Genomic DNA, 16419 nt, shown 5'->3' on the forward strand with positions numbered 1-16419 from the left:
TTTGGAGAAAGACAGGTGGCGTGAAGATCATTAGGAGAGGGCGTGGCGTCTCTCTCTCTCTCTCTCTCTTCATATATGTGCATCACCTTCGTCAGTAGTATTCATTTTTACGTATTTTTAGTATTCACTTTTACTTCCAATACCTTGCTCGTTTTATTGCGTCCGTCCCTCGTTATGGCATGATCAATACGGAAACATTCGGGGCCCGGCGTGTCTTGGGGCGCGTCCTTGGGGTGTTATAAGATGGTTGTGATGCAGTGCGTGTGTGTTGCGGTGTGGTGTGTTGTGTGTGGTGCTGGCTGGATCACCTTGGGACTCGCCGGGACAGTATAGGCCCTGGCATGGCGTGTGTTTATGTTCATATTTATCCTCCCGAAGCGTCAGTATGATGTGAGGAGGAATGTTGGCCGGGTATTTATTTGTATTGTTACCTGTAGGAATGTAATAATAATACCAATAATAATAATAATAATAAAGGGTTTATTCTTTAGGCAATTAACAAACTGAAAATGTACAGAGGGGGTGGGGAAATACTTAACATTTATCCTAAAGGTAAGTCTAATCTAGAAGGGAAATACTATTGACTGATGGCTCGCACCATGGTGGGAATCGCGCTGAGTCTGTACCGGTCCGTGCGCGGCGCCTTTCCTTTATGTAGGACCATCAGCGTGTGTAGGTACTTATGTATATGTATACGTACTCGTATATCATTATCGTCTCTCTCTCTCTCTCTCTCTCTCTCTCTCTCTCTCTCTCTCTCTCTCTCTCTCTCTCTCTCTCTCTCTCTCTCTCCTCTCCTCTCCTCTCCTCTCCTCTCCTCTCCTCTCTCTCTCTCTCTCTCTCTCTCTCTCTCTCTCTCTCTCTCTCTCTCTCTCTCTCTCTCTCTCTCTCTCTCTCTCTCTCTCTCTCTCTCTCTCTGTACCTTCCATTCCCTGCATGCCTGAGTGCTGGGGCAGTGTGGCGGGTCTGGCGAGGACGACAGGCAAGGTGGGAGTTAAGAGTCTCGTCACGGAAAGCCAATACTGATGAGTAGCATTGTCCTGGAGTGTGGCGAGGAGGTGGAGAGAGGGGGAAGTGGAGACATCGTGGTGGGAAAGGTAGGCCGCGTTGTGGTGGAGAACGTCGGAGGCCAGGTGGCAGCCTTCCAGGATATGGGGTGGGTAGAGTTAGGGAGTGAGGTGGAGTGGAGTGTCCTTCACAAGGTCACGCTTCCTTGCCACTCCTTAGGGAAGTTCTGCCCCCTGGAACACTGGTTGCGTCCCGTGTTCCAGACTTCCAGACCCCACTGAGCACCTGCGGGCTACCACCAGCCACCGGCCTCACCCCCTCACCCTCATGGCCCCCCGCGCCCGGCATTCTCCTGGGGAAGTTGGGGACGTGATTGAATCAAGTGCGTTGCGGGCCACCTGTTGGGATGCCAGTTTGTGCAAGTGGTGGAGCCCCGGAGAGCCAAGTCCACGTGACGGTGCGTGGGCGGAGGCAGGAAGTAAACAAAGATGGCGGTGGTGGGCGCGCCGCACAATGTCCCACGTAAATTATACCCCTATGGAGGCTCGTGTCGGGGTTGTAGGTTACCCCGCCATCTCCCCTCAGGTCATGGCTTTGAGGGTTTTAAGCAGGTGTATTAAAAGTCATGTATGGGGCGAGTATGGGACACGGAGAAGGCCAAGGTTGGGTGACAGACGCGACACAGATACACTTTTAATCCTTACCTCATCTTTAAGAAGAACCCGCTCCTTTGTTGTTTTGTGCCGGACGCTCATAGTTATGCGTCCTGTACCGGCCGGGCCAACACGCCAGGGACAGTGTGTGTGTGTGTGTGTGTGTGTGTGTGTGTGTGTGTGTGTGTGTGTGTGTGTGTGTGTGTGTGTGTGTGTGTGTGTGTGTGTGTGTGTTAAGAGCATAAGAAAATAAAGGAGACTGGAAAAGGTCAGTTAACATACACGTAGTATGTATGTACAGTGTGTGTGTGTGTGTGTGTGTGTGTGTGTGTGTGTGTGTGTGTGTGTGTGTGTGTTAATGTATATATGTATGTATGTATGTATGCAAGCATGTATATGTATGTACACTCGCAGCTAAGTTGTGTGCCGCGCATGTGCAGGTGACGTGCCAGTGTGTGTGGGTGTTGGAGGGCGGGAACTTGCGTGGGTGGCTGGAGGCCCCGGCGGGACCTATGCTTCCAGACCCACCACTGAGGGCCCCGTCACCGTCTTGGCGTGGGATCAGGGTCTGGTGACCTGGCACAGCGTGATGCGGGTTACGTAAAGAAAAGATTTTGCGTTGAGTATAGTAGATTAATGGCATGGTAATCCTTTCTGTGTTTGCCCAGATTATGTTGTTGGTGCCGAGTCATTAGGAAGCTTTAAAAGAAGATTATGTAGATTGATGGATGAGGATGGCAGGTGAAAATAGGAAGATATGTTTTATATACTGCCACGTGTAGGCCCGATGGCTTCTTGCAACTTCCTTCATTTTCTTATCTAGGTGAGTCAGGAAGTAAATAAAGAGGTAGACGTTGCAGAATTTAAGTTACGGTATGTCGTGTTTCAGTGTAGGAAGACAATGCAATACTTCTCACGGGGGAGCAGGCAAGACATTTAAGACCCTTGCTTACGACAGTTACTTGGTGAAAGGCTGAGTGCTTCCCCGTAACCCTAAGAGATCCATATGGCCTTACCTACCAGGCTCCAGGGGGTGTTTGAATCGCCTTAACACTGTAGGGAAAGGGAGATCACTCCTTATCCATACAGCGCGAAGGTTCGTTTTGCTGTACGTCCAACAAAATCTGCAGGAAACCCCTACAGCAGAATTGGCTTACCTCCGCTGCGCCGCAAAGATGAGCCTTTCCCCACACCTAACCAATGGAGTGATCAGACGGAATGCAAAGGAGCCCTGGTGTTGAGGACATCGTGGCTGCGTCCCTACATGCATCCACAAGTGTTCTCAATTCATCCCCATCACGCGCGACCACTCTTCCTCGCTCCTCAGACATCCATCCTGCTTTGCACCTTCGCACACCCCAATACTCTCTTGTGTTCAGCCTTTTAACATCACATCTCAAGCATTAGATCTAGTTTTCTTCACTAGTCACTCTTATGTCCTCATGTTCAGATCTTCGCACGCTGCTGTAGCCATTTGTGTTCATCCCTTCAGCCTCACATCTCAAGCATCAGGTCCAGTTGTCTTCACTAATCGCTCTTATAATTCTTCCCTCACGTCCAGATCATCCCAGCTTTCCACGCCTTGTTCGAGCAGCCAACTTTCTTACACCACCTGTTTTCCTTCGCGCTTCCTCATTCCTCAGTCGATCCACACTCGTTACTCCATGCATACCCACTCCCCAGAGGCCAGATTTCATTACATCCAGTCTCTCTCTCTCTCTCTCTCTCTCTCTCTCTCTCTCTCTCTCTCTCTCTCTCTCTCTCTCTCTCTCTCTCTCTCTCTCTCTCTCTCTACAACAAGTCAGAATCTAGAACACAAAATCACAAAAACGTGTATGAAAAGTCTGCTTTGACACCGCTCTCCCCAAAGAAAGAAAGAAAGAAGAAAAAAATAAAGAAAACCAAAAGCGGCAGCCATTATTCCATGTCGCAATCTCCTTACAAAAAAGATACACATACAGCTTTCCCTTTACATTAATTAATCATTCAGAAGGAAAAAAAAAAGTAAAGGCACGATATACAATATTTATCCAGACAAAAAATTAGTGTTTGGTAAGGGACGAAAGAAGGAACTATCGAGTATAAATATCAGGTGACCAATTAGGAACTAGGTAATGGAAGCTTGAAGTATGGAAGAGCATCTGGATATAGACGCAGGGGAAGGTGACGAGCGGAAGAACTATACCCAAAAGAGTTAATGGAATTGCATCATGGTGTCCCCCTACAGAATCACAACTTTTTCTCGCATCAGACGTTGTCACCTTTCTGCAGTGAACTAGTATGCTGTTTCATGTCGCGGTTTTAATAGCTTTTCTTCCTTTATTTGCCCTTGTTTGTTTGGTTATTTATTTATTTATTTAGTGTAAGAGGGGCTCAGAGCAAGGACAACAAAACAGGTAAAAAAGGGAGCCACTGAGATGCGTACTAGTCCCTTAATTAAGAAGGCGGTCCAAATGCAAGTTCAACATTACATTGTGAAGTGTCTTGTAACCTCCCTCTTGAAATAATTTTAAGTCATGGGCAGGAGGAAGTACAGAAGTAGGTAGGGGAGTTCCAGAGATTACCCTTAAAAGTAGACCACCCTTACCTTAACTAAACATCGTCCAAATATCGTCTCAGATACTGCACATAACCATTCTTTTATTACATTATCATTATCATATGGTCCTCTGATATCTTGCACTTTGCCATCTCATCAACTTTGAGACGAGTTCCAGAGTTTATTAACCCTTTAAAACGGACCCCAGTCCCCTTAGCTTCACTGTACATCGTAATCTTTTCATATCATAACCATCCTTTTTATTTCATTTCGTACCACAGTAGTGTCTAATATCTTACGCATTTTCATATCATCATCTTAACTAGAGTATAGGAACTGAGTATTGAAGCACCGAGAGATGTCTCTTCATGAAACCATCCTTGTTATGTGAGTCAGATACTAGACATCTACAAGTCTGCGTGTCATGTACCTGAGCAAGAAAAAAATGAGTGTCGGGAGAATAACTAATACTTGAGAGTATCGATGAAGTGGCGACAAGACATACGATTCGAGTTAAGTAGATAAAGCGTCGAATGGTGTAGAGCTGGCGAGATAAGGTACAAGGAAAGCTGTGTGATAAGCGATGAAAGACGGTCCGCTGGCAGTACCTTTGAGATAAGTGTGCATAATCTTACGACAGGGAGAAAGATTGGCTGATAATATATTGGAGGAAGACAGGCTGACAGTGCATAAACCTTACAATTGGGAGAAAGATAGACTGATAATACAAACCACAACAACTCACTATTAATATATTGGAGGAAGAAAGGCTAACAGTGCAAAACCTTACACTCTTCTGAACTGTACTGGAAAAAGGCTGAGAGTGAACGTCTAGAAGTCTTGCGAGATAGAGATAAGTTTAACGCATGTATGGACTACTAAGCGTTGTGTGTGTAACCCTACGATTCACTAGACTATATAGGAGGAAGGCCGAGGATGAGCGGTGCGGAAGCCTTGTGGGAGAGGTGATCTTGAGGCGTGCGTGTATGAGGTAATAGTAGGTATCGACCGTAGTGTAGAGTTAAGGGGAATAGAGAGAACAAAGCATGGAAGAATAGCCCGAGGAACTTACCTGAACGGGATTGATTAGACAAGGGTAGACATGAGAGAGCCAAGCACCGCATTCCCAAACATTTCAGCGGTCTCATCTTTGCTTTTAACAGGCTGCACTGAAAGTTGTTAAGGTTTTCAGAGGTGTTTTCGTGACGTGCGTGGTCGTTTAATGAGAATTCTGCATGTTTAGTGAAAAAAAAAGCATGAAAACCTGGGTAATCATCTGTGTGGCCTTTGAGAGTAGTACTAATGAGAGAACAAAGCGTTTCAGAGAGAGAGAGAGAGAGAGAGAGAGAGAGAGAGAGAGAGAGAGAGAGAGAGAGAGAGAGAGAGAGAGAGAGAGAGAGAGAATTACGATAGGTGCAAAAGAACTAAAGCACGATAGACTGGCCGAGGTTTGCAAGATGACTAGCTGTTGCGCTTCTTCTACACGTGAAAGTCACCACTGGCTCGCCCCCCCCCACCCCCTTACCCCCCATCGCAAGACCTTTGGCGCGCTTGATGGCTGCATCATGTCCGGCGTCTGTGGCGAGGTTGCGGCCTACCCTTCGTCAGGATTGAGGGGTCGCCTGTCGCTTGTCGCCTGTACTTTGAATGGCAGCGTGGCATTACTCCATATGGTGTGTGTGTGTGTGTGTGTGTGTGTGTGTGTGTGTGTGTGTGTGTTGCGTTCGTGATTAAGTTAGCTATTGTTATCGTCTTTTTTGTTGATCTACTTCTAATCAATTTAGTTTTATAGGACGTGTGTGATGCTTTCCTTGATTACACCACAACCACCACCACCTTCGACTCACCACCACCACCACTTTCAACCCACTCCCAAGATCAACACGTCATTTCAGGAAACCAAGATGCAGATCCTTGCATTACTGAAACACCCCGTCACCTTTATTTTTTATACCGTGTCCCTCTTGGCCTTGCAATCACGCCTCCCCTGTGTGTCCCAGTCCCGGTGTCCTCCTGTCATCCTTCGTCAGCGTGGTCTCATCCGTCTGTCTGTCTGTCTGTCATAGTCCAATTTACTTGTCCATTCATCTCTGTTCTCTACTTGTTCCTGTCTTATGGTTTCATGTATTCGTAATTGAACCAAAGCATCTATTTTTATTCCGTAATTATTGGTATTATTAGGAACATCGGCTTTCCATGTGTGTGTGTGTGTGTGTGTGTGTGTGTGTGTGTGTGTGTGTGTGTGTGTGTGTGTGGTGTGTGTGTGTGTGTGTGTGTGAGACTTTATGTATTTGTAATTAAGGCCTATTTTTATTCAGTAATTATTATTATTATTATTATTATTATTATTATTATTATTAGTAGTAGTAGTAGTAGTAGTAGTAGTAGTAGTAGTAGTAGTAATATCGGCTTGTGTGTGTGTGTGTGTGTGTGTTGTGTGTGTGTGTGTGTGTAAGACCATCCAGCATTCCGGTTGCTGGCGACGTCACCTTTAGCTGAGCGGTTTACAGTGTTGCATTGCGTGCCTAGTCGCTCTGGGTTCGATTTCCTGAAATGTATGCATGCCCTCGTACATGAATCAACCTGGGAGTTAGATTCTTTGCCCCATTAGTTTTCCACTGCTAGAGAGAGAGAGAGAGAGAGAGAGAGAGAGAGAGAGAGAGAGAGAGAGAGAGAGAGATAGATAGGAAGTGGGGAGGAGAGAGGACGTATTCAAAAACGCTTTGCTGTCTTACCAGGAATATTTTAAAACGCCATAGAGATAACAAGTGAGTTTCTTTTATTGATAATGTAGAAATCTTGTTGATCTGTCACCAGAGAGATAACAAGTGAGTTTCTTTTATTGATAATGTAGAAATCTTGTTGATCTGTCACCAGAACCGTAAAAACACCTCTAGAAATCCGTCTAACTTCAGCTGTAGCCTTTTGAAATTAGTGGAAGTGCGGCGCAGAAGTGTTCCAGAATATGGCCCCGAGAGAAAGAGGGAGAGTGATAGTGTAGGGAGGCTGGAAGTGGCGTTGGGAGTGCCTGCAGAGGGTATAGCGGGGGCTTGGTGGCTGCCCTTCACCTCTCTGCACACACACACTCTCTCCCGTCCCCAAATATTGCGTCACGTCATTGCCGGCTGTCTGGAACTCGTGTCTGTCACTCCTCACGCGCTACGTAGCTTCATGTCCCGTGTTGCATCACGTGCAACGAGACTAGAATGATATTTGGTGCATTATTTAAGTATGATTTATCTATTTATTCATATTCTTGCATACATTCCACCTACGTACCTACTCTTGCGGGAGAATGTCGAGGGTCACCGGTTACCTTAAGATGTATGTTACGGCCTTCATTCCTCTACCTAACCCAACACCGCCCACGGAGGGAAACTCGACTTGCTGCGGTGTTGTTGTTGGTGGTGGTGGTGATGGTGGCTGTGGTGGTGGTGGTGGGTGGTAGTGGTGGTCTAGACTAGAATATTTTTACATTATATTGATTCATTCTCTCTTTTATTTTCCAGTCTCTGTCTTTGGCCAAGAAGAAGATCGTGCACTACACTACACTCGACCCGCAGAAGAGAGCCAACGCAGCTTTCCTCATTGCGTCATATTCTGTGAGTGGGAGGGACTGGAGTGTGCGGGGTGGGTGGGGAGAGAGTAGGGGTACTGGTTGAGTAAGCTAAGGGGAGTGTCCACTGAGTCACTTTGTTAATATGAGGTCACGGTAATAATAGTCCAGGTAGGTCATAGGGGTGATACATCAGGGCAGGCAATGTGTGACGTGACGCTGCAGTGATAACAGTGACGGTAACTCGGGCGTGACGGTGAGTGTATGGTTGAGTGACTGTGGGAGCGAGGGATGAGAAGAGGCATTAGCATGGGGAAGCAGCGGGAGAAAGAGGCAATGAATGGAAAGGAGTCCCGTTGTTTGCTTTGCTCACACACGTAAGGAAGATGAAAAAGTGAAAACCCCAAACACTTCTTTTACCTCAACCTTTACCAGACTTGTTGAATTAAATTTTTTTTTCCAAGGGTGTTTTCATGATGCTAGCAATAACTCGGTAAGAATTCTACACCATCAAGTGGAGGAAAACGAGAAAACACCCAAGGGAACCCGATTAATCATATCAGTGGTCTTTGCAAATCGTCCTGATGAGAGCCCAAAGCACTGAAGAACCCGGACCATAGAGGAGGAAGTACGCGGGAGGAGGGCAAGATAGCATTTTATTCCTCCTTGTGACGGGGTAGGATAACGGGTACTGAGGATGAATTCTGGAGGCGTGTAGAGAGAGAGAGAGAGAGAGAGCGCGTGTGGGGGGCGTTCCCTAGTTCCGTCAACTCTGGAACCCCTGCCGCCGGCCCCTCTCTCTCTCTCTTTCTCCCTCCCACTCATTCTCTCCTCCGCTAGTTCAAGGTCTCGCGGCATCACGTATACACGCCACTGTAATTTCCGCTGCTCAATATTACAATAAAAAAGTTGTTGGTATTGTTTGCAAAAAGTCGCACCTGAATTGCGCAGTGTTGGAAACTTTCTCTACGGGTGACATGCATGTTTTACTGTCAAGTGTGTGTGTGTGTATGTGTGTGTGTGTGTGTGTGTTGCAAAACCACGAGAAAAATATAATTATTGAGGGAAACAAGGGATGGAGACACGAAAAGGAAGTAAGGGAAAGATGAAAATTAGAGGAAAAATGGGATCACATGCAGGAAACAAAAAATAAATAAATAAATAAATAAATAAATGAATAAAAAATCAAGGTAAAGATGAAATTAGAGGAAAACTAGCCCTTATCATAGTGGAAAGGAAAAGGAAGCAAGGGAAATAAGGAATAAGAGGAAAACCTAAACTTTCTTGCAGGAATACCGAAACACGAGATCAGAATGGAAAGTCAAGACACCGCACGATGTTGAAACGCGTTAGATTTTCTCAGGAAGGACTATTTACAAAGGCCACGGAGATAAATCAGTCATATTCTCGTGGGTGTTGTTCCCGTTGGTGACACGGAATAATTATAAAAATATCATTTAAAACCTGAAAACACCAGTATCTCCCACTAGCAGCGTGTTCAAAGTAGCGGAGATAAGACGCCGGAACTTTTGAGAATGCGGTCACAGAGTACGGGATGGATGGAAGGTAGGATGAGGGTTTCGTCTGATATCAAGGGTGAATGAATGATGGGGAGCGGGTGTTTTCTGATTGAATAATTGTTGTCACTAAAGGAGAGAGAGTTTGGTGTCCGTGGATAGATCATTCATTTTGTGTTTGTGTTTATATTAGTCTCTCTCTCTCTCTCTCTCTCTCTCTGTGACTTAAACAGGAAAAAAATGTCACAGCACCCTTTGTCCTCACACACACACACACACACACACACACACACACACACACACACACACACACACACACACACACACACACACACTTGCCACGCCCCCCTTGTCCCTGTTAGGCCACGATGCACCGCCTGACTCACGTGCCCTCCATGCAGACCCTCCCTTGATGACTGCCACGACCCTGCCCTCCCCCTTCCCTTGTTCCAGTGATGCCCCCTTATCCTCTTCCACCACCACCACACCCCAGAGTCACCAGTCCCCATCACGATCCCACGCTTTCACTTCTATTCTTGTTTCCTCTCTCTCTCTCTCTCTCTCTCTCTCTCATCTCTCTCTCTCTCTCTCTCTCTCTCTCTCTCTCTCTCTCTCTCTCTCTCTCTCTCTCTCTCTCTCTCTCTCTCAGTCTGTTACTTTATCATTTTATTTTTCCGTTCTTTGTTTTTACGGTTTTCTTTTGTTAATTTAGATCTATTATTGTATTTTTCCCTCATGTGTTTATTTGTCTATACTATTTTTCAGTTTTATTCAGTTATTTTTTATTACAGTAAAATCCCTCTTATCCGGCATCAACGGGACTGTTGATATGCCGGATACTTGAATATTGCCGGATACTTGAATAGAAGTGAAATTATGTCCACAGTCACCACCCTAAAACTCACGCATCTTACCATAACAAAGATCAGCTGATCTTAATCAGCAGCTGATCTGATCAACTGCTTAAGTGTAAGCACAACACGCTTCCTCTTTTCTACAACTTTAGGCATGATGAAGGCGTCAGGCGATAAAACAGTGCACACGCGGGACTGAGTCACTAAGTAAACACAGTGCAGTGGGCCGCGGGTGGCGCGAAGCAGTGCGCTCTGGTGGCGAGGGGACAAAGTATGCCTCGCGCGGGAATTTTAATCGATATTATGAGTACACATTGATTTTTTATTGATTTTAAGGCTCGGGGGAAAAATGTGCTGGATACTTGAAGCTGCTTGATACTCGAATGCCGGAGGAGAGGGATTTTACTGTATGTTTTCTTTATTGTTTTTTTTTATTTTTTTTTTATTTATTTTTTTTATTTTATTTATGTTAGGAAGGACACTGGCCAAGGGCAACAAAAATCTAATAAAAAAAATGCCCACTGAAATTCCAGTCCTATAAAAGGGTCAAAGCAGTGGTCAAAAATTGGTGGATAAGTGTCTTGAAACCTCCCTCTTGAAGGAATTCAAGTCATAGGAAGGTGGTAAACAGAGTTTACCAGAGAAAGGGATGAATGATTGAGAATACTGGTTAACTCTTGCATTAGAGAGGTGGACAGAATAGGGGTGAGAGAAAGAAGAAAGTTGTGCAGCGAGGCTGCGGAAGGAGGGGAGGCATGCAGTTAGCAAGATCAGAAGAGCAGTTAGCATGAAAATGGTGGTAGAAGACAGCTAGATATGCAACATTGCGGTGTGAGAGAGAGAGGCTGAAGACAGTCAGTTAGAGGAGAGGAGTTGATGAGATGAAAAGCTTTTGATTCCCGCCTGTCTAGAAGAGCAGTATGAGTGGAACCCCCCAGACATGTGAAGCATACTCCATACATGGACGGATAAGGCCCTTGTACAGAATTAGCAGCTGGGGGGGGTGAGAAAAACTGGCGGAGACGTCTCAGAACACCTAACTTCATAGAAGCTGTTTTAGCTAGAGATGAGATGTGAAGTTTCCAGTTCAGATTATAAGTAAAGGACAGACCGAGGATGTTCAATGTAGAAGAGGGGGACAGTTGAGTGTCATTGAAGAAGAGGGTATAGTTGTCTGGAAGGTTTGTGTCGAGTTGATTGATGGAGGAATTGAGTTTTTTGAGGCATTGAACGATACCAAGTTTGCTCTGCCCCAATCAGAAATTTTAGAAAGATCAGAAGTCAGGCGTTCTGTGGCTTCCCTGCGTGATATGTTTACCTCCTGAAGGGTAGGACGGTGTATGAAAAGACGTGGAAAAGTGCAGGGAGGTATCATCAGCGTAGGAGTGGATAGGACAAGAAGTTTGGTTTAGAAGTTCATTAATGAATAATAAGAAGAGAGTGGGTGACAGGACAGAACCCTGAGGAACACCAATGTTAATAGATTTAGGAGAAGAACAGTGACCGTCTACCACAAGCAGCAATAGAACGGTCAGAAAGGAAACTTGAGATGAAGTTACAGAGAGAAGGATAGAAACCGTAGGAGGGTAGTTTGGAAATCAAAGCTTTTGTGCCAGACTCTATCAAAAGCTTTTGATATGTCCAAGGTAACAGCAAAAGTTTCACCAAAATCTCTAAAAGAGGATGACCAAGACTCAGTAAGGAAAGCCAGATCACCAGTACAGCGGCCTTGACGGAACCCATACTAGCGATCAGATAGAAGGTTGTGAAGTGATAGATGTTTAAGAATCTTCCTGTTGAGGATAGATTCAAAAACTTTAGATAGGCAGGAAATTAAAGCAATAGGACGGTAGTTTGAGGGATTAGAACGGTCACCCTTTTTAGGAACAGGTTGAATGTAGGCAAACTTCCAGCAAGAAGGAAAGGTAGATGTTGACAGACAGAGCTGAAAGAGTTTGACTAGGCAAGGTGCAAGCACAGAGGCATAGTTTCGGAGAACAATGGGAGGGACCCCATCAGGTCCATAAGTCTTCCGAGGGTTTAGGCCAGTGAGGGGCATGGAAAACATCATTGCGAAGAATGAAAACATCATTGCGAATCACTAGCATCATTATCACTAATTTGCTCCACAATCAGTTTTTTTTTTCCCCTATTTTTTTTTCTCTCTTCTTGTGTCATGTGCAGTCTTATTCCTAGTTTTTGTTTTCATCCACTACCTTCAATAACTTTATCTCATCCATCTATTGCAGATAGAAGGATAGATGATTTATTGACTATAATGATCTATACATTTATGCATGTAATTCAGCTGATTTTGGGTCTAATTTACAGTAACTGCATGCCAATGCCATGGACACATAACCTAACCTAACCTAACCTAACCTAACCTAACCTAACCTAACCTTTACTGCCACCAATCCATTACCAGTACCACATGATGTACAGTCACGGTCAGAAGTAAAATGTCACATTCACTTCCATTGTGTTCTGTGAATCCTCTTTGTTCTCTGATCTGGCAACAGTTTGTTTACAAAATCTGAGTTTTAGATTTATTGTAGATCAGTGGACTTAAGGTCAAGGAGCAATGCTAAATATAATGGAACTATGACTGCACTGACTTGCCTTCACTCATCTGTTGTTTACCATGCATAGCCACCTTCCCTCCTCCCATCCATCACCACCATTATAGCAACTCAGACTTCACTAATATGGATTAGAGGATGTAAGGTCAAGGAGCAGTGCTTAACACAGTGGAACTATGATTAACTGACTTACCTTCGTTACCATGCATAGCCCACTTTTTCCTTCCATAATCTTCACCACTACCATCATAACTTCGCCAATATAAGTTACTTTCAACCTTTATTTCATTCACTCTTACTCCACTAACCTCCACCACTCCCTTGTTCTGTATCACTAACCCTGCCACACCCTTTCCACTCCCCCCCAGTACATTACTTCACCTTTCAGCTTCATGGGTCTTCTCCATTCCTCTCCTTCACAATTACATTTTATTGCCATTTTTCCTTTTGCTACTTTCATGCTAGACATCAGATCCATTCTATTTTTTCCCATATTTGCATTTTCACGCCATTTGTTTTCTTCAGTATTTTGGCTGCATTTTCTCTCTCTCTCTCTCTCTCCTCTCTCTCTCTCTCTCTCTCTCTCTCTCTCTCTCTCTCTCTCTCTCTCTCTCTCTCTCTCTCCTCTCTCTCTCTCTCTCTCTCTCTCTCTCTCTCTCTCTCTCTCTCTCTCTCTCTCTCTCTCTCTCTCTCTCTCTCTCTCTCCTCTACCCCCTCTCTCTCTCTTCTCTCTCTCTCTCTCTCTCTCTCTCTCTCTCTCTCTCCTCTCTCTCTCTCTCTCTCTCTCTCTCTCTTCTCTCTCTCTCTCTCTCTCTCTCTCTCTCTGTCTCATTCCTTTGACTCCTCTCTACATTTCCACTCACTTTCTGTCCTGCATTCCCCATGAACTTCTTTTCCGTTTTATTCCTACTGAGTTTTTTCCCTTTGTATTCTCACTGAGTTTATTTCTTGTTTGTATTCTCATTAATTTTCTTCCTCCATACTTTCACTCAGTTTCTTTTCCCTTAGCTTTACTAATCTTAATACTTGTGATATATGCAGTTGGCCACACTCCTGCAAGGTCCACTTAGTAATGCCAGTGTTGGCAGAGATACTAACTCCAAAACACTAGTAGTGAACTTTGCTCGATCCATTCATTGGTGGTAGAGAGGGTTAAAGAGGGGGAATTGAGGGAGATAGCAGGGGTCTCCCTACCACCAATGAATGAGTTGAGTAAAGCTCACTACTACTGTTTCAGTTACTATCTTGGCCAGCAGTGGGTAATGCAAAGTGGACCTTGCAGGAGTGTGGCCAACTGTACCTTTTAATGCATAATTTTTCTATAGATCTTTCCATCTATACCTGAGACTGATAACTTTATAATTCTTACATTAATTTTTACCATCATATCCTGGAAGTGAAGGCTTTCACTTTCCTAGTACTATGATCCCCTCTTCTCTCACACCTGGCATTGATTTGAACTGTATTTAACTGTTATCCTTGAGAGAGTAATTACAGACCATCTCATTTATTCACATCAAACTACTCCATTTGATTTTGTTTTCCTCAGATAATTTACTTGAAAAAGACCCCAGAGGAAGCATACAAGCCCTTGATTGGTGGGAACAGTCCACCATTCTGCCCTTTCCGAGATGCCGCTTATGGTATGTCCACATACCATCTCACATTGTTGGGACTGTCTTCAGGCCATTGACAAAGCCTACAAGCTTGGCTTCTTCAACTTTGAAGATTTTGATGTGGATGAATATGAATATTATGAGGTAATTATACAGGGTGTTCTTATGTTCTTAAATAGAATTGCATTATCATGTAAGTAAGTTGTAACTTCCAACCTCAAAATTTTAAGTTGTGATATATCTTAAAAACCTAATTATTATTTTGTGTCCTCACCAAATAATGTCTCCAAACAGAGAGTGCAAAAATGGTGACTTCAACTGGATTATGCCAGGCAAGTTCTTGGCTTTCTGTGGACCACACTCAGAGAGTCGAGTGAAGAATGGCTACACACTCCCACTCACCAGAGACATACTTCAGTTACTTCCGCAAGCACAACGTGATGACCATTGTGCGACTCAACAAGAAGATCTATGATGCTGCACGTTTCAAGAATGCTGGATTTGAGCATTACGACATGTACTTCATAGATGGCTCATGCCCCTCGGATGACATTATGAGAGAGTTCTTAAGAGTGTGTGAGAATACAGAGGGAGCCATTGCTGTACATTGTAAAGGTATGCATGTTATGGGTTGCTGAGGGAAGATTAGGGATTGCAAAGGGAATTTAGAGTATTTAGGAAGACTGATTGTTCCTATTACTGATTCATTTACTAATTTGTTTTTTATATTAGGAAAAAAGTAGTACATATGAAAGTAGTGAGTGTGTAATAATTACAGATTTTGGTGCAATAGAAGTATAGTCAAAATTATCTTATACCAGTTCAGTACACTCAAGTATTGATTTTCTATTTTCTGATGTAAACTAACAGGTGCCAAATTGTTACTAAGATTTCACTGTAGCAATTAGATGCTGCTTGTAGGTCATATAATCTCTCTCTTCATCTCTCTCTCTCTCTCTCTCTCTCTCTCCTCTCTCTCTCTCTCTCTCTCTCTCTCTCTCTCTCTCTCTCTCCTCTCTCTCTCTCTCTCTCTCTCCTCTCTCTCTCTCTCTCTCTCTCCTCTCTCTCTCTCTCTCTCTCTCTCTCTCTCTCTCTCTCCCTCTCTCTCTTGTGCAACTGGCCATTTGTCAATCATATTGGATGACACTTGAGAAAAATGTTTGAAGTGGGAAAATTGATGCAGTAAAAAAAAAAATCTTCCCCCAAAACATGGCAGCTGGTCTAGGGCGTACTGGGTCCCTCATTGGCTGCTACATGATGAAACACTTTCGCTTCACTGCGGCAGAGGTCATCGCTTGGCTGCGCATCTGTCGGCCTGGCTCTATCATAGGAGGCCAGCAACAGTGGCTCACCTCGTGAGTGTCAGACAATAGTGTTGCATTCCTATAGTTATTCCACAGTGGTTCTGAGCTTATAGATAAGGTCCATAGTGCAATAAATGTTATTGAACTAGATATTTTATGGCAATTAAGAAATGTCAACAAACTGTTTTAATGGTACAATTTCTTTGAATGCAGAAAGCAGTCATCCCTTTGGCTGGAGGGGGATATTTTCCGGGGACGCAACAAGAACCAAAACCTAAACAAGAAATGTCCTTATGGAATATACAGCCTAGCTTATCGTGAGCATTGTGGCCAACCTCCGTAACAACAGAAACAAGAACAGTTGTAACAACCAGAATCAGAAGAAACAGGTAAGCTTTGTATCATATGTATGTTATCTTCATTACTTTTTATACTGGAAAGAAAAGAAAAGGTTGTAGTTTTGAGAAATCTGTTAGAGATATGAATGATTACTCATGAAATTACTGTTAGTTAAAAATAGTAAAGCTATATCATACTGAAATGTGACATATAAATGGAATGATTTCACATTTTTCTAGCCTCCAGATAAGAATCCAAAATGAGATGCTTGTTACTCCACTAGTATGCATCACCTTTGTTAAAATAGTTTCCCATGACATTCACAAAAGAGCTGTTTCATAGAAAACTGAAAGCATATACTTTTCATATTGAAAAGTGAAAATTAAATATGTACATAAAACTTGATAACATTGCAACTTAATTTAATTTATTATGTTATAACTAAACTTGT

At 43.9% G+C, this 16419-nt stretch overlaps 1 protein-coding gene across 1 annotated transcript in view; it reads left to right on the plus strand.

Moving 5' to 3' along the window:
- LOC135101404 (dual specificity protein phosphatase CDC14A-like) overlaps positions 1 to 16419 on the plus strand; it is a 45937-nt gene that overhangs the window by 12154 nt on the left and 17364 nt on the right. Inside the window, 8 exon segments of the mRNA XM_064005339.1 lie at positions 7710 to 7802; positions 14259 to 14381; positions 14383 to 14469; positions 14624 to 14719; positions 14721 to 14940; positions 15542 to 15680; positions 15843 to 15958; positions 15960 to 16018. Coding sequence (XP_063861409.1) covers positions 7710 to 7802; positions 14259 to 14381; positions 14383 to 14469; positions 14624 to 14719; positions 14721 to 14940; positions 15542 to 15680; positions 15843 to 15958; positions 15960 to 16018 — 933 coding nt within the window.

The sequence above is a fragment of the Scylla paramamosain genome, chromosome 6 (genome assembly GCF_035594125.1).
Source record: "Scylla paramamosain isolate STU-SP2022 chromosome 6, ASM3559412v1, whole genome shotgun sequence".
Classification (NCBI taxonomy): Eukaryota; Metazoa; Arthropoda; class Malacostraca; order Decapoda; family Portunidae; genus Scylla; species Scylla paramamosain.